This window comes from Nicotiana sylvestris, chromosome 10 (assembly GCF_000393655.2).
Source record: "Nicotiana sylvestris chromosome 10, ASM39365v2, whole genome shotgun sequence".
NCBI lineage: Eukaryota > Viridiplantae > Streptophyta > Magnoliopsida > Solanales > Solanaceae > Nicotiana > Nicotiana sylvestris.
Window position 1 is genome coordinate 38,300,362 of NC_091066.1, and position 22,320 is coordinate 38,322,681.

A 22,320-nucleotide genomic window follows, 5' to 3' on the forward strand; every position below is an offset into this window, starting at 1 on the left:
TGATACAGATTATAGACTTTATGCCAAAAAGGGAAATATAAACTCTGACGGACAACAGACTCTGAAGACAAGGAAAATACAGACTCAAACTATGAATGTTTCAGAGTTTTGAATTTTGGCGCCCGCGGGGCGTCGTTCGGCCTCGCCGCGGGCTTTGGTGCAAGTCCCCTTTGCAGATCTTTCAAATCTTCCATGATCTGGTGGACATAAATCACTATTGAAGCAAAGAAGGTGGTACGGGACATATCCTCACAATCTAGGCACTTTATGGTGATGTAGTGCCCGATATCAATGATTCTTCCCTCGAAAAACTTCAGCATTTCCGATGTACTCGGCTATTTCCTCCAAAGTCGGGGTGAGTTCAAAATCGGAGAAGTGGAAGACATTGTGTGCCGGGTCCCAGCAGGTGACCAAAGCTCTTATGATATCCCCCCGAGGCTGGATTTCCAATAAACCCGTAAGACCTTTTAGATATTTCTTGACCTCATCTTGCCCTTCACCACCTAAATCATCCCACCATAGCCGCAACTTGAAAGGGATTTTAGTTATTATTGAAAAAGGTTCATTTTGCATCGTGCTCATCCTGCACATTTATTAAGGTGATTAAGCAAAAATAAAATTTATTTGACTCAACCCGTTGGCTATTTTTTTAATTTTTCACAGATTAAAAGAAAGATTTGGTTCCGAACACGTCCTTTCAGTACTTCGGGAACGAAGATTTTGAGGCTGGATGAGTCAACCGGTCAAAAATCCAAAAAATGACTACAAGTGGCCGTTTATGCAAAGTCAGCCTTCCGGCGTCCCTTTGGAAACATTCGGCTATTTTGACAAAAACGGCGTCACCCGACTTATTTATGACGAAAATTAAAATTTTGACATTTTTGTAAAGGGGAGGTTGGACCCGATGAGGGTTGCCTACGTATCCCGCACTCTGTGAGAATTAAACCGGCATAGTTCGGGTATATAAAACAAACTTCTTTTGAAAACAAGCCTCTTTTTAATGGCAAATAAAACTATTTTTTTTTCATTTTCTCAAAAATTCGGCAGAGTTTCGGCATTATTTGGACATTGATTTTTTTTTTCAAACAGGTGATTAACTCTCTTTAACCCTCGTACCTCTATCTCTCTTTCCTCAAAATTTTGAAAACCCGATCATCATGCAAGTCCAAAGCAAACAAATGCACAAGTAGCCAGTAAGATGCATCAGGATGGTCTTTTGTCATTTTGGTACACATGTCCTAGACAGACCCAACCCCTGTGTTGAGCCTCCAAAGTCAAATGCACGTGATGCAAACAAACGTTCCTACTAGGGATCTGGCATGAAGCTGAGTTATGCTAGGTTTATAACCTGGGTGTTTGTTCTAGACTGTGTACCCGAGCGGACAACTCGAGTCGAGGAGGGAGCTACGTATCGGGAACCAAAAGGCCATCCGGCTTAGTAACTTGTCCGACCTCTTTCTTATTTTAGGGTATGACACTAACATAACAGGGAGTCTCAACCGGTAAGCACATCCTTGGAGGTAAGAAGAGAAGGGTTTCAGCACATGTTTTATACAGTTCAGATAATATAAAAGCGGTAAAAGCATCATTTAGCACATTAGGCCCAAACATGTAACAAAATCAGATAAAACCAAATATAACAATTTATCTAAGCTTGAATTCTGAACCCTGAACCAGAGATTCTGGGTTCGTTCCCCAGCAGAGTCTCCAGAGCTGTCACACCTCCTTTTTACCCGCGCCCGCCGGGGCGCAGAGGGATTAGGGGAGTTTTTCCAATTAAAGGACAATCGAAACGAGATTTATTATTTAATTCAGAGTCGCCACTTGGGAGATTTATGGTGTCCCAAGTCACCGGTTTAATCCCGAATCGAGGAAAAGAATGACTCTGTTTAATAGTCCGCGCACCAGAAATCTGAGTAAGGAATTCTGTTAACTCGGGAGAAGGTGTTAGGCATTCCCGAGTTCCGTGGTTCTAGCACGGTCGCTCAACTGTCATGTTTAGCTTATTTATCTGATTTTTAAACCTTTGAACCCATGTGCCAATTTTGACTTTTAACCGCTTTTATTTATTTTTAAAGAATGTGAACATCGTTTAAAACATGTCTTTGGATTGCGTCACATGAAATGCACCCGCAATCCGGAACACATTTTATTCAATGTTTTGGGATTTGGATTTGGGTCGCATGAAATACACACCCGAGTTTAAGAAGGTAAGATTATTAAAATGCGCGCCTAAAGTGATTAGCGTATTATTATTTTGGGGAAGGCCGTGAAATTTTGCTAAACGGCCCATCCCGAAGTCTAAGTATTTAAAATAACCATTTATTGAGGGCCCCGCCGTTTGTACGTTTTATTTGGCGAGGCTCGTCTCATATTTTATTTAAAGGATATCCTAAAGCGACTAAGATTTTTTTTCTCTAAAGATAAAGAAAAGGTCCTAATTAGTTAATATTATAAAAGCGGGCTTCGAGTTCAAGTTCGAGTCCAAACAAAAGGACGGACCTTTTAATTTGAACCCGCTACCTAACTCAAAGCCCCAAACTTATATTGTGTTAACTATATACTGAAACCTTTAAATCAGGCCCAAATTAAATGGGCCAACTAATTCTACTTGTGAACGAACAACAACAGGTGGGCCTTGAGGCAAGCCCAAAACCGAATGGGGCGTGCCAAGCTGCGTAGGAGAGATCGAGGGATCGATCCCCTGAAGTCAAGCATTTGCTTATTCATCTGCATGTCATTAGGTAAGCATCCTGATTTTATAGTGAAAGCAGTACGTCGTTCTACTTGGAACAACTTTTTTTTTTAAACCCCTCCCAAATTAGGAGGATCTATAGTGTTTCCACACTTTCCCTCCATGGTGACTCGAACCCAGGACCTAACGGTCGTAGGTGGAGGTGCTTTTACCAACTGAGCAAGCCTCACTTGTCTTGGAACAACTTGAACAAAATAACCACAACAATTTTTATGGGCCAATTTTAACATGCCATGATGTAGCAAATAAACAGTCCTATTTTAGTACAAAACACATGACGACCATTACTAAAGGTTTATTGCAATGTGAATCGCTTTCAAATGACTTCACGAAACAAATTACCAAAACTGAAATTAATCTAATTATCCTATTAGCCTAACATAAAACTAAATACAACCACTGCTCGAGATCACATGCTTATATACATTCAAGACATATCGAGTGATAATCTAGCTAATAAAGAAACAGTTTCAGTTTATTTATACAGTCATGTCAAATAGAACTAACAGCTGCATTTCCATTTCATCTCAACTTCAACTTTAAATTCGAGCTTACATCAACACAGGTTTTTTAGAATGTGTACCTAGAAATGGAATACAATGGAGAAGAAGGAGTGATCAGCACAACAACAACAGTAACAGATATCCAGCAGCAACTCAGGAAAACTAGTTAAAAATTTCCCATCTATACCAAACAGCAACACAAACAAACCAACACAGCAATAACAACACCCAAAATAAACCTAACTTGAAACCAACTTCAAACCAAAAGAGTAGCAGAAAGCAGTCCAAGAGTCAACTTTAACTAGACAGCATACTAGTTTCAACTTCAGGAAGGAAACCAAATAGCTACAACAGACCCAACTTACTCAAAATCAAATCAGCAACAACTCTGGACCCCGATGACACAGTAACAAACTCCATGAATGCCTAACCTTTTTTCCTTTTAAACTGATTCTCCCAAGCTAAAGAAGAAACAAGAACTGACTTAACATCTATCCTAGATTGATTTTAGGACCCTTTTCCATTGATTTTCAAACGTGTGACTTCTTGAAAGAGTGGTGTTTTCAAAAGCCAGCCCTTTTTAAACTCTCAAATAGTGATGTTTTTTCAGATTCAAAAGCCCCCTTCAGATTTTCAGAATCTCCCCCAATCTGTCTAAAATGACTCTATTTATAACCCAAAAACAGGCCTGCCCGCCTTGAAACTATAAGATTTTCTGCCCATGATATTCCTCGGCCACTACTACGTGTTTTGTTCTCTTTTTAATTCACTTGTTCCCCACTACCCTTGCCTTTTCTTTATTTAAATTCAAATAGGTATGAGCACCTATTTCTTAATCCATTTCCTCTAAACCTTCCCCTACCATTATGTTTTGTTCCCCATTATCACTTAAACAATTCATTAATTTAATGGTATTTTAGTACCCTAATGTCAGACCATTCAACTTAGACTACTTTCAAACCTTTTCAATCCCAAAATACCCTCCTAAAGCCCCTGAAATTACTGTCCTACCCAATCCATTTTACCTCATCAGCTATAACCAATCTCCTTAATCAGATAACTAAACTGATTCCTAATTAATCAGCAAATTACAGCAGCTATAACCAATTTAATTCAATTCCCCTAGCAGTTTGAACTTAGAACTCAGATTAGATGAAATAGCAGACTGATGCAAAGCTACTACGATGCATATGTACATGAGATTAACTGACTGCATTCACAATTCTAAATCAAACTTAGGCAGAAGGAATAATCACTGTAAACGTACTGAAATCGACAAACGAACTGAACTCATATGAAAAAACATGGTGAATAACAATGAGAAAAGGAAATTGGAACAATTTGAAACAAATGATACCAACAGGTTTATTTCAACACAAAATTAGAACAGAAAAGAAACAGGAGGGTAAACCTATTGGAATGAACCACAAATTAAACTATTATCATGCTAATCTAACATTCAAGCATACCAGACTAATCGACGACACTTATTCAATAGATTACACAAATTATAACATATAACAATCGACAACAAACAGAAGCAATGATAAAATTGGACCAAATAAAAGGTCTGATTGGAGAAAGAAAAGAGTAATTGATAAAAAACGAATTTGAACTCATCTTAAACAAACAAACAAAAAAACATGAAAAACAAACAGAGAAACAGAAGAAATACCTCCGAACTCAGACCTATCTCTCACTCGCTCTGCTCGTAACTCCGACTTGAGCCTTTTGGGGTAAAAACGGACTTTAATCGAGTGTTCTCGACAGAGAACACTCGACTAAAGTCGGTTAGGACCTCAAACCCTTAAATTCGTACATAGCCTGAAGCTGGTTCCTCTAGGGTTTGCCTTCGTTTGAGATTCGACCTACTCCGCTCTGATTCGAGCAAAACTAGTAGGGGACTTGGGACGAGGGTGGGCTAGTAGTCAGAAGGTGTGAGTTTGGGAGGGTTTAGGTTAGGCGCCACCACCAGGGGATCTTGTGGCGGTGCTAGGGTTCTTGGCTCAAAATCAATATTCGAGCGCCTGGGACTAGATTCGAAGGAAGGGGAGGGTGGATTTGGAGAGAAGAGGTCAGGGCAGAGCTGTGGTGTAAAATTGGGGGTCATTGGACGAACTAGGGCCGGCCTTATTTTCGATCTAATATTCGAAGCAAACGGCTGGGATTCGAGGGATAAGGGTTAGGGGTTCTGATTGGGGAGGTCGAGGGGAATCAGTGGTGTAAAGATGGGGTCGTTTGGACCACCGGAACCGCCGTGAGGCGATTCCGGTGGGCGGAGCACGGTGGTAAGAGGCGGAGGATCTGTTTGGTCTCTGAGAGAGACGAGATAGGAACGGGGGGTATGGCTTAGGGGTGTGTGTGTGGGGTGAGAGGTTGGACTTATATACGGGGGAAGGAATTAGATCCTGGCCGTTTGATCAATTGAGATCAACGGCTAGGATTAATTCATTAATGAGAAACAGTACTGTTTGGTTTAAGTGGGGGGTTGGCTAGATCCGGGTAACGGGTCGAGTTTGGGAACGGGTAAGGGAGATTGAATCTCAGCCATTAGATCGATTTAATCCAACGGCCTTGATTAAAAAGTGACCAAACGACGTCGTTTTAAGACGTCTCTGGCCAGGCCAACTGGACCTGGTAAATGGGTGATTTGGGCCTGATTTTTGGTCCAAAAATAATGGCCCAATCCGATTTTCACTCTTTTCTTCTTTTTCTTTCATTTTTCTTTTAATTCCTAAATACCAAAATTCCTAAAATAAATTGTAAAAAAACAAAATTAACTTAGAAAATACTAATTGACCTTTAACAATAAATATCGCACAAAAATAAAATATTAATTACAAACAAAATCGGGCACTTGGACATTAAATGCCAAAAATACAAAAAATATGTATGTTTTGTGATTTTCTTTATTTTAAAACCAAACTATGGTTAATTTATTCCTAATTGTAAAAAAATAAAAATCCTAAGTGCACATGCAATGTGTTTTTTTATTTTAATTAATTAAAACAGGATAAGTGTTCACAGACAAAAACACAAATAATTATCCAAAAATGCCACGCAAATTCTAAAAATTGTACAACACGGAAATTTATTTTATTTTTGATTTCTTTTGGAGTAGTTCTCATAGGGCAAAAATTACGTGCTTACAGTCATCACATATTATCTGATGATATTTACTGATATTTGTAGGGGTTGATTGACTCAATCCAAACTTTTTACCTGAGTCACATTTCAGATTTTATGTAAGATATATAGAAGCAAATTGGTGTAAGAGAGGGGTTCTGGCGAGTTCAAAAAATTCCTTTGGTCGGCTGCATGGAGTACTTATGAAGAGGACTTCAAAGTTTAGATAAAGAGTATGAGTCAAGTAGATGATGATGGAAATGAAGTTGTTGAGGATTTGTTAAAGTATCCACCAAAATATTGGAGTAGGGCATTCTTTGATACTATTTGCAAGAACCAATCTGTGGACAACAACTTGACTGATTCATTCAATGCATGGAGCTTGCAAGCAAGGCACAAGCCAAACATTAAGATGCTTGAGGATATTAGAATCAAGGTGATGAACATGATTAATGAACATGAAGCTGAGGTGATGACATGGGGAAATGAGTACAGTCCTAAAACCATGGAGTTGTACAACCAATTCATGAGGATGCATTGAAATGTCATGTTAATGGTAGTGAAGATAATGGATATGAGGAGACTGAAAGTAGTGACAGACACATTGTGAATCTGAGGTTAAAGAAATGCACCTGCAGGGCATGGGATCTTTGTGGCATTCCATGTCCTCATGCAATTTGTGCATTATTACACAAAAAAGTGGACCCTCTAAGTCAGATTCATTGGTACCTTACCAAAGAGGCTTATCTCCTAACTTATTCACATAAGTTACAACCACTAAGAGGAGAAAAATTCTGGAAAATTGACCTTTCACAATACATGGCTCCATCTCCTTTGGTAAAGATGGCTGGGAGACCAAAGGTTAAGAGAACAAGAGAAAAAAGAGGAAATTAATAGGCAAGGACAATGGTCTCAGTCAAGGAAATGGAGGGTAATGACATGTAACAACTGTGGTGAACCTGGGCACAATGCTATAGGGTGTGCAAAGGTAATTAATACTATAACTTTTTCTATCATTCTTTTTGTTTCAATATCTAATAAAAGCTTTCTTTCTTACTAACAACATTCTAAAGGAAAGCAGCTCACTGGAGGCAAGAAGAAGGGAAAGTAGACAAAAAGGAAGAGAACTTTACTTGATGAAGTTACTGATGATGAACAACCCATATCTCCCTCTCCTGCACCAGTGCCACAAGAAGCCACTGATGAGGAAATTCCTTTGTCAGCCCCTCAGCTAAGTCAGCCTGCTCAAACAAGTTAATCCAGCAACTTGTTGTTCTTGCCAACCCCTTCAGTGTAGAGGAAAGAACCAAGCTGCAGTGCCTTCCCAGACTTCGACTACCCAGATTTTGATACAGATCCTAAAATAGCTATAAGGCCAAGAAGTATCTTTGAGGCAGAGACTAGGCTACAATTGAGGCAACTACAAAGTACAACAATTGGAACAAGGGGTATTGGATTGGTTGGTGATGCCAGTGGTGTGATTGAGCCATCAAACCTTCCATTCTCACCAAAGAAGCTGCAATGGAAGGGAAAAAAATGCTATTACGAGTAACCAGCTTAACAAACAAAGATTGGCCAAGTTGAAAGCAAAGAAGGGTAATGGGAAGAAACAGACTTAATGCAATCTGGTGTTCTGGATGTGGAACTACTAAACTCTATTATGGTTGTATATTTTTGGTTGTGATGTAATTACTGTTAGCCAAGTAAACTTGTTATTTTTGGTTGTGTGACTGTTTAGTTAGTGACCTATTCCCTTGGATGTCATGTTATCACTTAGTTGTGTAAGTTTTTGGGGTGATAATGTGGCATCCCTTTGTTTGGAGTTTAATGTAGTTTGACTGTTTAGTTGGGAAAACTTGGATGTCATGTTGTCACTTGGTTGTGTAAGTTTTTGGGGGTGCTAATGTGACATCCCCTTGTGATGAAGCAACTATTAGTTTATGAATTTAAGTGTTCGTTTTATTGTTATTCATTGTCCAACTATTAGGTTTATGGATGGTTTAAGTGTTCGTTTATGAATGGTTTAAGTGTTTGTTTATGAGTTATAGATGCTGTCCAACCCTTCATTGTCCAAGATTTAGGAATCTGCAGGTTAATCACCATTAAAAACTGCCCAAATTTTGACAGAGACAATGCCTTCAACACATATAATTTGTGTGCTTTTGTAACTGCTACGTTCATCAGCCCATAACATCAACTATAATATAGCAGGTTCATCACAATTGGTGCCCTCGAATACATACACAAAATACATAAATATTAGAATTACATTAACTAAGATTACAAGCTCTAATGTAAACGGTTCAAAACAACATACATAACGCCTTCTCTTCCAATTTCAAACGAGAATAAAACTGAAAACAAGACATATTCACTGAAAAAATACCACAACAATAGACATCAACAAGATTCACCAACATTCACTTCATCATCGACGCCGCAACAAATCCAACAAAAAGTGCCCATGAAATCATAAGCATCATCCTCGTCTTCAAAACCTTCTCTTCCAATTTCATTACTTTTGCAGCTTCAGCTTGGTGTAGAGCCTCCATGACAATTAATTCTTCTTTCAATTTATCCTTATCATTTTTAATCGCTTCCCAAGACGATGTTAGATTTTTAGTTGTAACCAAATCACTGTTCAACGAGATTTCATCTTCCCATTCAAAATAACCACAAGAACGATTCTGTCGAAGACAAAAAAAACAGAGAAGAAACTAAGATCGTTAGTATTAGACTATAATTTAGAGCAAACCGTACTAATTTAGAGCTTTTGTTAGAGAATCACTAACCTTAAGCTTCAGACATTTAAAAAATCGTCTTCCAGGGTTTAATGGAGTCGTTGAAGTGAAGTGGTTTGCAAATATGCCACAACGACACCTAATTTGGGAAGAACAACTTCCTTGCGACATTGAAGACTGAGGAAAATAGGATTGAGTTCGTGTGAGCCCTAATTCTTTGAAGACAGGAATGTAATGAGTCTGTGGGGTTTTAATTTGGTGGGGTCATATCGACATGGCAGCTGACATGGATAAAATTGATGGAGTTAGCTGCCATAGTGTCAAAACGTTAAGGTTAGGGGTAATTTTTAAAATTTCATTAACGGTAAAGACGAGAATGGACGAAAAGTATAACGGGTGGCAGAAGTAAACAATTAACAATAGTAAAAGGATACTTTTGACCCTTTTCCCTACAATAAAATAGGTGGCAACCATCCAAACAGGCAGTTAAATTCTCAAAAAGTTTACATTTGTTCCACTAAATTTGGGAAACTCTAAACCTATATCTCATTAATTTGTAACTTTGACATTAATAATTAATAATTACTAATAATGGAAAAGGGTCAATGCTGAGTAATATTTAAAATGGAAAAGGGTCAGGGTGATAAGTAATAGCCATAGATTCTCATGGTAGAAAAAGTATAACTGAAATTTCCCCTCAGCTCCAACATACTACAGATGTTAAGAAAACAAATGCAAATGTATTTCAATCACCATTGCATCTTTTTTAGCCCTTACCCTTTTAAACTGTCTATTTCTTTTCAGATCAAAAGTCTTCATCTATTTTCTTCCAGTTTTTCAGGTAAGCATTTGCTGGTTTTTTTTCTTTCTTTTTTCTTCTCTGCGTTTTCGTGCCGAAAGATTTAAAAAAGAAAAAAGCACATTTTCTATGTTATAAGGGTGAAAGGAAAATAAGATTAGACAATCCTAATGACTAAAGTGAGTTAGTGATATAATATAATTTATTATGTTCATCATGGAATTCACATGCTAATTAAATTAGATCCATCCTTGTACGTCCAGGAATTCACATAAATTCATTTCCGTTTGCACTTTTTTCTGTTAATTTAATTATCCAGTCCTCACTTTCAAATATTTTCTTTCTAATGTAAGTGCATCAAATCCGAATGTGCAGGGGTCTTTGGTTGAATCGAGTAAATATGGCTGCATCCGCCTCTGATGTTTTAATAGTTTTTTCATAATAAAGATGTTGTATTAGGCAAATGATGTAAGAATTAAGCATGCATGAACATTATATTGTTTTATTTGATGCTAATAATGTTTGGATACACAGACAAGTTTTGTTTATTTCTGAATTTAAGACGATTAAATATGCATTTCCTCATGGCTATTGCAGATGCTGGTGTGCCTTGTTTCAGAATGAGCGGTCATTGTGATGCCAGCAGTCAATCGTAGCAGGGTAGGGTTAAGATCTGCGTAATCTCACTTGTTGGAATTCACTAGGTTTGTTGTTGCTGTTGTTATAGTGCATCTTAAGCAGTACATCCCTTTGGAATTATGGAAGCAGAATTGGCGAAACAACGTTTGAAGGGTTGCATGAAGGCATTTCAGAGTCATATTGATCCTGAAAAGGAAGAACAATTGAGATGCATAAAATTAGGTAATTAGTCTATTGCAGAATAGTCTCAGTCCTTTGAATATTATAGGAGACTGGATTTTAGAGATATAAGGGATGGCCGTCGGTACACAGTAAGTAGTTCATCATGTCATAGGTTCGAGCTGTGGAAACAGCCTCTTGCAGAAATGTAGGGTAAGGTTGCATACAATAGACCCTTGTGGTCTATTGTGGTCCGGCCCTTCCCCGGACCCCACGCATAGCGGAAGCTTAGTGCACCGAGCTGCAAATAGCACTTCTACTTTTTTCCTGCCTTCTTAAGTCCTAACTTGAGGAGTTTGTTCTTTATTGCAGAGATTGAAAGCAAAGTAAAAAGGATTGTAAAGCTGAGCAAGAGTATACACAAAGGAAGTAGAGAAGGGAACTTAAGGAGAAGATCAGAACTTATCCAACTTGTCGATGATTTTCACAAACAATACAAGTCCCTCTATGCTATGTATGAAAATGTCAGAGGGGAAATAAAGAAAAAACTTTGCGCCACAAACGACGATGATGCTGCATCTTCATCTTCTTCAGTTTCAGATTCAGAAGCATATCATTCCCCTTGGCAATTCGCTGGCGAAAGCAGCTCATACTTTTCCAATGCTGCAAATTTGGAAACTGCAAGTTTGGATTTGGATTCATTACCTGATTCACCAATATCTTCTGGTCAAGAACCGGAGTCTGGAGATTTTTTCAAGGACCTGAGCAATCAAGGCAAAGAGATAGAGAATAGCATGACACAGAAGTTGATAAATGAATCGGCTTGGTTAAAGGAGATTGTAACAGAAAAAGAAGAAGAAATCCTGTCTCTTACCAAGAAATATGAGGTTCACGAGAGCGAGAGGCTTGCTCAGATGAAGAAGTTAGAGGATCAAATCGCTACGATGAAGCTTGAGCTTGAAACCTCATGTGTACGCAAGAAAGAACTTGAGGATCAGATTATGTGCAAGTCGAACGATATTAAACAACTAGAAGAAAGTAATACAGGGTTGCAAGCTCAAGTCCAAGAATTTGAAGCAGCATTTAGAGATAAAGAAGATCAGTTTTCTGATATTCTTACAAAGTTTGAGGAAAATCAGATCAACTCAAAGTCTAGAATTGATGATTTGATGGCACAGGCAAATAGTCTGCAGCAAGAGTTAGACTCTTTACATACTGAAAGGAATGAACTAAAACATAAACTGTTTATACAAGAAGAGCTCAAGTCCTTAAGCGATAAAAAAACTGAGTTGGAGTTATCACTGGAAAAGAAGTGTCATGAGGCAACTGTCGAAGTTAAGGATTTAACCGAAAAGGTTGAGTTTCTGCAGCAGGAGTTGGAAACCTCGAGCCATCATAAATCAGCACTAGAGTTGACACTCAAAGAAAAGACTGAAGAACTATCAGACTGTCATCTCCAGATTGATAATTTGAGAGAGAAACTAACAAGCGCCATTTTGGTTGAGAAGGAAACACTAAAAGAGAACGAAGGCTTAAAAGTACAGGTAAAAGACTTGAAATTGGAGGTAGACTCACTATGCAGCCAAAAGAGTGACTTGGAAAAGGAAATAAGGGATATAAACCGAGAAGCTTATCGTTCAAAGTTAGAAAAAGAGGAGCTAAGTGATAAGATGACAGAGTTAGAAACCAAACTACTAGAGAAGAAAGAAGAGCTCTCAACTCTTCAAAAGAAACATGAGGCCTACGCGAATGATATGTCCCGTCAGAATGCATCTTTGGCAGCACGAATTAGCACGATTCAACAGCAGCTGCGAAATGGGGAAACTGAAAAAATTCATTTACAGTCACAGCTTGAGAAAGAGAAACACGAGTCCTTTCATAGCCTTAATGAAATGGAAAAGAGAAACGCTGAATTGACAACGAAGATCACAGATCAGGAGAAGTCACTAAGAGAAAATGAAGATACTATTAACAAATTGAATGAGGAACATAAGCAAATGAAGACCAGGTTAGAAGAATCCAAATCCAATTTGCAAAATGCTGAAAGGAAAATAGAAGAAATGACAGAAGAACTGCGCAAGAAGTTTGAAGACGGTTTGAGAATCTTGAGTAGAAGGATCCGCGTGGCAGAACAAATGCACCTTGAGAACAAGGAGTGGTACCAGAAAACAAGAGACTCGTACGAGAAAGAAAATAATGATCTAAAAGAAAAGAATGCAAGTTTGCAATTTGGGATAAGGGGTATTAAGGATATATCATTGACAGCAAACGACACGCTAGCTTCACTAGACACAGTGGCTCTAAAATTTGAAGAGTGTACAGCTCATTTCTTTAATCGAATATCCAAGGTATCTTGTGAGCTGAAATTTGTAAAAGATTGGGTTATGAGAAAAAATAAAGCGATAGTACATGTCCAAGATGATCTAGATTGCTTACTTGCACAGTTGGATGACAAGGAAGCAGAGATATTAGTGTACAGAGAGAAAGTTTGGAAGTCAGACAATAAGGTAAGAGAATTGGAGAAAATGATAAAGGAGAAAGACGACGGGATGTTAGCTCTCAAGGAGGAAAAGAGGGAAGCCATTCGACAACTATGTATATGGATTGATTACCATCGAAGTCGCTCTGATTATTACCAAAAATCACTTTCTGTCTTTGGCAGTAGAAGGAATCTTTAGGATTGTTCTTCAGTTATATCATCAATATCTCTAGGCATATATAGTTGTATGATGAAAAGACATGCACAGTAGTAGGCAGCACTTGTCAATCATCATATTTAGATAATTCTGCAGGCTTGACAACTTCATTCTTCTTGTTGGCCTGCTTAGAATTTGTAGCTTTTCTCATATGTGGACGTGGGTGTAACCAAATTTGTTGCTCAATTTTGGCATTCGTATTACTGACATCCTGTGTTTTTATATATATATATTTGCTTTAGGCATTCGTTATTTGAAATCTATTGCGCATCGTTTTCTTTTTACAGAGTTATCAAACAAGTAGCTGAAACTTGTATAGTGCTTGAAAGTAAAAGAGCAAACAAGCTCGATAATATAGAATCGTAGAGCAAAGATATAGTAGTACTAGTACACATTTAGTGACAAGGATCAGGCCATTATCAATGCAAGACTTTGGAGATGAACCCAATATTAATTTGTTCAAACAGGCAAAAACAACAACCCAGTATAATCCCACAAGTGGGGGACGACGAGAACAAGTAAAAGAAATATAATCAAAGCCACATTCGACCTGCTATCGAGAATGTGAAGGAGCTAGCAGAACACGTCTTCTGGCGAAAAAGAATATCCCATTCGCACAATGTACAAATCCAACCATCAGAACACTCAGAGTCACAAGCACATGGTCTCCAGCAAGTCAGATCATTTGGATGAGAAACTAGTTTCCTTTCTAAGCCTCTAATGCCATGATTCGAGCTGTCTCTCGTAGCAATTGCTTTTGTTACTGAGGACGAAGCAAGATACTCTGTAAGATCATGACTAAAATCAATTTAAAAGGGAATACATTAGAACTAGATATATATGATACGCACCTAATACAAATTTAGAGAGCAAGAGATACAACAACAACAACATACCCAGTATACTCCCATAAGTGGGATCTGGGAAGGATAGTATATATACAGTCCTTACTCCTACCTTGTGAAGGTAAAGAGACTGTTTCCGAAACATCCTCGGCTCAATACAACAAAATCACAGCAGTTACGACAGAGAACTGCGGCAAACGAAATAGTAACAACAACCAGAAAATAAAACGAAGCAAAGAGAACACTAGTACTAGAACTAGGGAGGAAGTACAGGTGTGGAAAGGAAATAAACTCGACTACTAACTAACCTATACCCTAATCGTCGACCTCCACCCCACTATCAAGGGTCATGTCTTTGCTAAGCTGAAGATGTGCCCCAGCCCCGACCGAGGACATGACCTTAATCTACCATTATTCACCAAAGCCACTACAACAGGTAATTAACGAATTAGAGAGCAAGAGATAGAGAGAGTCAATGACCAGCAGTCATCATGAGGAAAACCGTGAAGAAATGAGCAAATCATATGAAACAATATATTATTTACAGAAATTGAAAGATAATAGTAAGTGTTCTCATGAAATATCACATAAATATATAGAACTTCCCTTCTTCACTATCTCTAATCCTTCCCTCTCTCATTAACTACTCTAGCAGCTCCCACTTGAGGTTTTTAATAGGTTTAATGCTCAGAAAGAAATTTAATAAAAGTTGACGCATTAATAAACAAAGTTGATGCAATATATATCAGAATATTTTTTTATTAAGAAAAGAAAACCAAACATATTCAAGGCTTAATAAATCATAAATCGGAACTCGGAATCCACACATGTCACGCATTAAATGCTGTGTTAATATAATGGATTGCAATGTTACGTTAATTAAATCTTAATGTTAGTAGTTGACTGCAACTAATCACGTGAAATATAAACAAATGTAACTTATACTTTACGTTAAACATGAGTTCACGCATTGTATTATTTTATTTCTTTAATTTAAGGGGTTGTTTGGTTTGAGATGGAGAAATTAAGCACAGAATAAAACTTTGTGCTGGTTAAGGAGGGACATCTGGTAATCCAGATTGGATTATGAAACTCTGGTTTAGATTTCTATTGAAATTTTTACAATATCTATGTTACATTATGAATCCAACTGCCACTAATAGAGAAGTTCTCATTTAATTATGTATTATGCAGGGCAGCCGGTGCATTACGTGATTGCAAGGGTCTATTGTACGCAGCCTTACCCTGTATTTCTGCAAGAGGCTATTTTCACGGCTTGAACCCGTGACATCCTAGTCATATGGCAGCAACTTTACCAGTTACGCCAACGCTTCTCTTCTACACATAATTACTACTTTTATACGAAATAATCTATTAGGCTCCAATTTTTTCCCTCCTCTTGTACTTAGAAACTACTATCAATCAAAATTTCAAACCTACTATCAATTCCATCTCTCATGTATCTTATCTCAGCGAAAACGAAGGGTGGTTTCCCTGTAACAATTGAGGAGAGTAACATATATTTTTCTATCTTTCAGCTACCATGGACAGAAAACATATATATAAAAAAAATGCATAAAATGCTTGTGCTCTTTTTACGTAGCATGGATTATTATATACATTGTGGTCTTAACTATCCCCTGAACTTGACTATTTAATAGTCATTACCTCCCTGGACGCTGATGTAGCAAAGAGGTGTGAATACATTCTCTTTTAAGCGCGTGAGACTAAAGAAAAATTAGCTTCCAAGTGAGTTATTTTTTGACCGTTATAATTAATTGCCGTATAGTCATATGTAATAATTTATTTGTTACAATTATGTATCTTTTTTTTTGCTCATCTTAATATTCAATGTGTAATTTACCTTAACTTTTATTATTTTTAATTTCTTCTACGGATATAATGTCTATTTATTCTAACTGCATATTGATCTTCTCTTTTGGGCAAAATTTGTAAATTTTTTGGCTGGAACTCCATCATTTTAGACAAATAAACTTCTAGCTAAATTAATAGAGTATTAATTATGTATCTCTTGGTATTTTCCTTTAGATATAATAATTATTTGTTTGAATTGTGTGTCTTTATTTTCGAGCCAAATCAGTAATTTTTTTTGGCTTCAACTCCATTATTTTTAACCACATAAAGAAGGTACAACCAAAATAATGAGCTTGTAATTGTGTAACTTTTTATTTCTTCATTAGAAGCAATAACTATTTTATTTCAGTTGTGTATTCTTTTCCGGGCAAAATCTATGAAAAATACTTGCTTCGAGCTCCATAATATTTAGCTAAATAAAAGTTTTTAGCAAAAATAATAAAGTGTTTAATGCTATGTTTTTTATATCTTTTTTCGATGCCATAACTATTTATTTTAATTGCGTTTTATTCTTTTTCTGGTCAAATCTAAAAAAATTAACTAAAACTTCATCTTTTTTAGCTAAAGAAAAGTTTCAACTTAAATAAAGAAGTTCTGACCAAGTTTTATTATAAATTTTATTTGATAAAGATTATCTAAAAAGGAATACGCTTAAAAAGTTAAAAGATGTTTTTTATTATTCAAAAATGCCACATGAAAAGGATAAATCCACATGGCAATCGACTGCATGCCACTTTCTTAGGATGAGATTGTCTAGGGGATAACAACTGTAACGACCCGACCGGTCGTTTTGAGCATTTGCACTTTGCTCGGTAGTAGCTCCTCATGATGTATTATGACTTGTGTGAATCGTCGATTTTGGTTTTCAGGTTATTCAGAATCGATTTGGAAGAACGATTCTCAACTAGGAAGCTTTAAGTTGGAAGAATTGACCAAATTTGACTTTTGTGAATTTGACCTTGGAACAGAGTTTTGATGGTTCCTTTAGGTCCGGATGGTGATTTTGAACTCGGGCGTATGCTTGGATTTGCATTTGGATGATTCTAAAAGGTTTCGACACAAATTGGTGAAAGTTGGAAATTTGAAGGTTTGGAAAGTTCATAAGTTTGACCGAGAGTTGACTTTGAGGATATCGAATTCGAATTCAGATTGTAGTTCCGGGAATTTGAATAGCTTCGTTATGTCATTTGGGACTTGCATCCAACATTTGGGTTCAATCTGGGTTAGTTTACTATGTTTCGACACGAGTTATGGAAGTTAAAAAGTTGAAAGTTCATCAAGTTTGATTTGGGGTGCGATTTGTCGCTTCGTTGTTGTTATGTATGATTTGAGGCCTTGAGTAGGTCCACGTTGTGTTATGAAACTTGTTGGCATGTTTGGACGGGGTCCCGAGTGGCTCGGATGAGTTTCGGACGAGGTTCGGATCATTTTCATTTCATGTTGCATTGCTGAAGATTTTTGGTTCTGGTGTTTCCGCATCTGCAGAAGAATGGACGCAAATGCGAGTTCGCAGATGCAGACAATTGGCCGCAGATGCAGACAATTGGCCGCAGAAGCATAGTAGGCTTGGCTGGAGATCATCGCAGATGCATATGAAGAGCCGCACCTGCGAGTGCGCAGAAGCGAAAATTGTTCCGCATGTGCGAGGGGTCGGCTAGTTAGTTGTGGTCGCCGAAGCAAAACAGTTACCACAGATGCAACGATTTGTCCGCAAATGCAGAAATCACTGGACAGAATGTTATAAGTTCGAGGGTTGGTCATTTTTATCATATATTGAGCTATGGACTTCGGAATGGAGCAATTTTTGGAGCAATTTTCATCATACAGTTAGGGGTAAGTGTTCTACACTCTGTTTTGATTACATTTCATGAATCTATCTTCTTTTTTGGCAATTGGTTGATGAATTTTAAAGAGAAAAATGGGGGGTTTTAGCCTAAAGTTTCATAAAGCGAATTTTTGAGTTTTGAACATCGATTTAGAGTCGAATTTGAGTGAAACTAGTATGGTTGGATTTGTAATTGAATGGGTCGTCAGATTTTGTAAATTTTGTCAGGTTTCGAGGTGCGGACCTGGGTTGGGCTTTTGGTCAATTTTGGGCTTTTGATTAAAGATTCAACCTTTATCGATTGGGTTTGTTTCCTTTGGCATCATTTGATGTACTTGAGTTACTTTTGGCTAGTTTTGAGCCGTTTGGTGGTCGGTACATGCGTGATAGTACTGTTGGACCATCGTTTGGCCTGCTCGGTATTGGATTTAGCTTGATTGAGGTAAATAACACTTCTAAACTTGGTGCTGAGGGTATAAAACCTCGAATAACGTGTTATGTGTTTGATATTGAGGTGACACACATGCTAGGTGATGGGCGTGTGTGCGTGCACCATGTGAATTATGACTTTGATATTTCTGTGGTACTGTATAGTTAACTGACCATATCTGTAACCATGAAATCTCTATGTAGTAGAGCTATTGAGCTGTGATCCATGTTAGAATCCATGTCTAGGCTATATGCTTATCCTGTTGGGACCCACTGAGGTCGTTTCTACTGTTGAGCTATCTGCTTTCATCGTATTACATACTCAATCATACAAATACATATGCATATCATATCTCAATCTCTGTTACCATTTATTGATACATTACATCATTATTTTTGGGCCAATTTTTATGACATTAGGAGCCCGAGAGATTGATGATTGAGTGAGGCTGAGGGCCTGATGGTGAGGATGTTTATGGGATCGGGTTGCATGCTGCAACATGTTTTATTGATTTATGATGGGAGCAGGTTGCATGCCGCAACATGTTTTACTGATTTATGCCATGATTGACTTGTTATAGCGCTTGGGTTGAAAGAGACCCTCTAGAGTCTGTAACACACCCAGTGAGCAAAGGTACCTACTGAATGCGAGTGTGGAGTGACGAGTGATTGGGAGGACTAAGTGTCTATGAGGACTGAGTGGCTGTGAGGACTGAGTGACTGGGAGGACTGAGTGACTGGGAGGACTAAGTGAATTAATACTCTGAGAGTATGCATTTTTCCTCATGTTGTACGATATTACGTCATTTATGACATCTCACACATATTGCTATAGGCATAGAGATGTATTTTCCTCATGTCATTTGAAAATGAAGCATTTACCTTGGAAAGTTTTTGGAAAAATTATAGTTTTCAACTTACTCATACTTTTGGCAAATTTCGATAAAAGACTTGGGTTTTCACTGTTATACTTGAAAAGGAACTATTTTGAGAAACTATGAATAAGCTGAGCTTCTTATTTCTGAGTTACTTCTTTTATTACTTGCTTTACGTTGTTATGAACTGTTGTTGGCTATTGGTGTTGGACCCGACCTTTGTTCCAGCTCATCACTACTTTCAACCCAAGATTAGGTTTGTTACTTATTAAGTACATGGGGTCGGTTATACTCATACTACACTTCTGCACCTTGCGTGCAGATGTTGGCTACTGATGTTGTTGTGTTCGATGGGAGCTGGATTTGAAGACGTACCTGCATTCTGATTGTAGCTGCCTCTTGTTCATGGTAGCCTTAGATTCATAAAACTCTGTTTATGTACTTTTCGAACAGATGATGTATTTACTTCATACCAGTTTTGTAATTCTATTCTTAGAAGCTCATGATTTGTACTACTAGTCCTTGAGAAATGTATAGGATTCAGATAATTTTTTTTCACTTAACTGTCTTATTAGATATTATTGGAATTGGATAGTTGCTAATTGGTTTACCTAGCGGGTTGGGTTACGTGCCATCACGACTAGTCGAATTTTGGGTCGTGGCAGATTGGTATCAGAGCTCTAGGTTCATAGGTTTTACAATTCATGAGCAAGTGTCTAGTAGAGTCTTGCGGATCGGTATGATGACGTCTATACCTATCTTTGAGAGGCTACAAGGGATTTAGGATAAACTTCCCATCTTTCTTTCCTTATCATGCAATATTGATTCAGCTTGAAGCATAACCCTTTGAATTCCTTCCACGCATTCTTATGCGCACATGAGCGCTCGGTATCAGCTTTGCATCGATGACTTGTGATCCTATGGGTGAAGTGCGAGATGCAATTTTTGTGTGTTGATGATGGGCCAGTTTGGAGGATTTGAGGCTGGATTTTGACTGTAGCTTGAGCACGAAGATGTCGGTTGTGTGAGCACGTGCTTTTGGACTTATAAGTCCGGTAGTGTCCCTATTAGTGTAATTTGTGGTTCGATGAGGGGTTGGATGGCTATATGGTGAGCATATTGTGACTGCGGGAAGTGTTCAACTTGTTTGAATATGACGAAAAGAGTTTGATTGAGATGTAAATTGGGTGCTTGATTTTTGTCTTGATTTAGCATACAATCTCGGGTTATGGGTGTGTTGAAGGATCTTTCATGATGGTTAATTGTGGAACGAATTAGATTCTCATTTCTTGTTGATGAGTTCAGAATCAGAAAGATTAAGTGATTATATAGTAGTTGTGACTGTGGAAGGGTATAAAGAGATATCAGTTAAGGCTAAGCATCTGGGTTATAACCTGTGAGGTAATCTACGGATGTGTGATTTTTATGGTGTTGTGTGGAGGCTTCCTTTCCTACCAATGGGTTATATTTGTGAAATTTGAGTTTAGATCGCTTATGGGAGTTGGCTTGACTGTTACAGGGGTGAATGCGTAATTTGCAGATGATTTGAGGTATTAGATGGTTTGTGTTACATGAGCTTATAAAGGATTTAGTTGAATCTCACTGCGGTATTATGACAGTAATAAGGTATTATTACTATAAGTTATAAGATGTTTTATTCCTTGGCTTTGAGCCAAGTGGGGGAGTCTGCTATCGACGAGTTGATTGCACGGTTATGTATTATATTGGTTTCGGGTTGGGGTATACTTATGAATTAGTTATGACTTATAGAGGTTGAGATCGAGGATGACTCGAGTAAGGGAATTTCTGGATACGGGTTGTATTACACCCTATGTGTATATGGAAAGCGTGGAATGATTGAGTGGTTATTCGAGAAAGATGTAGTGTGCAGGGAGTAGGAATTTTCTTGGCAGTGTTAAGGTGGATTACTTGTCTGGGTGTTGTTGTGCTAGTGGGGCATAGGTTGTTCAGCTTGTATGGGCGGCACAATTGAGATTTGAGTAGAGTGGATGACTCTCGAGAATGGTTCTAATGGATTCAAAATTTATATGTAGCACTAGGGAATTTTAAAGATTTGTATATGGCTAGAAACTAAGATTTACATTGGATGGTGTCGAGACTCGCGGTATTTCTATATCTTTATGAATTCTACATTTCAGTATCAGAAAGAGGAAGGAAACAACTTTAGATTCGCAGAAGGTCTCTTTAGAGTGGGTATCTTGGTTGTGGTACTTTTGGGGTACTTAAGAGGGAAATTCAGCGGCTTATAGGCCTTAGGGCGGTGTGGTTCTATACTAGAGTTCATAGGGTGAGTTTTGGTTAAGGATCATGGTGTTCTAGCAAGTATAAGTGTCAACTTGAGGGTTATTCGGAAGGAACTTGGAGAAATAGGACAGTTTGATAGTAGGTTGGATTGGCACAGTGATGGGTATGATCGGTTCTTTAGGTACTTATGATGTGGTGAGTCTCTATAGGTGTTTGTGGAAATGCTCTTGGGTTTTAGCGACCTGCGTTTCTTGGTTGAGTTAGAGGGATTCAGTTCTGATGACTTGGTTATGTGCAAAGGGGTTTCAAGGTGTTCTCGATGGTTACTACCACGGTTCAAGGGGTATATTTCCTACTGGCGTGAGGAACATATGGCGTAAAATGATTTTCTCCTGGATGAGATCAAATGAAAGGTTCCTAGCTAATTGGGTATATAGTTTGCTTATGCCTTGGGGTGAATTATGAGATACTCGCACTTTTCTTATGATGACATGATTGATGCGGTGTGTTGTGTGGGATTCAGATCTGCATGTGTAAGGTCGAGGTTCAATCTTGGAAGGAAGGTTATGAATTATTAGGCAACATGGACGGTTTCAGGCGACTAAGTGAATGATATTACTATTTGGTATTGCTTGAGGAGAGTGTACATTTCAAAAGGGGCACTGTGTTTTGATTTATGGATACCTCATTGGTATTGTGGTACTCGTCTGGTTGATCGACGACTGATACTCAGATTTTTACGATATGGCACGGAAGAATTAGAGAAGTATTCCTTGTGGGATGATCGT

The 22,320-nt window shown here is 38.0% G+C and overlaps 1 protein-coding gene and 1 long non-coding RNA gene across 4 annotated transcripts; one reads left to right on the plus strand and one right to left on the minus strand.

Moving 5' to 3' along the window:
* The first annotated feature begins 9,829 nt into the window (after positions 1-9,829).
* LOC104246693 (COP1-interactive protein 1-like) lies at positions 9,830-13,619 on the plus strand. 3 transcript variants are annotated; one of them, XM_009802558.2, is made up of 3 exons: positions 9,830-9,966; positions 10,522-10,785; positions 11,095-13,619. In XM_009802558.2, exons 2-3 carry the CDS (start codon positions 10,683-10,685, stop codon positions 13,398-13,400), a joined length of 2,409 nt encoding a protein of 802 aa, XP_009800860.1. In that variant the 5' UTR covers positions 9,830-9,966; positions 10,522-10,682; the 3' UTR covers positions 13,401-13,619. The 3 variants fall into 3 exon arrangements, with proteins under 3 accessions (XP_009800860.1, XP_009800862.1, XP_009800861.1); XM_009802560.2 differs by lacking the exon at positions 9,830-9,966 and adding an exon at positions 10,019-10,103; XM_009802559.2 differs by lacking the exon at positions 9,830-9,966 and adding an exon at positions 10,304-10,392.
* A 230-nt stretch (positions 13,620-13,849) lies between these two features.
* Positions 13,850-14,962, minus strand: LOC104246692 (uncharacterized). Its single transcript, XR_716026.2, has 2 exons — positions 14,315-14,962; positions 13,850-14,216 (listed from the first exon to the last, which is right to left on the minus strand). It is a non-coding gene; the product is annotated as an uncharacterized lncRNA (long non-coding RNA).
* Between the last annotated feature and the right edge of the window lie 7,358 nt (positions 14,963-22,320).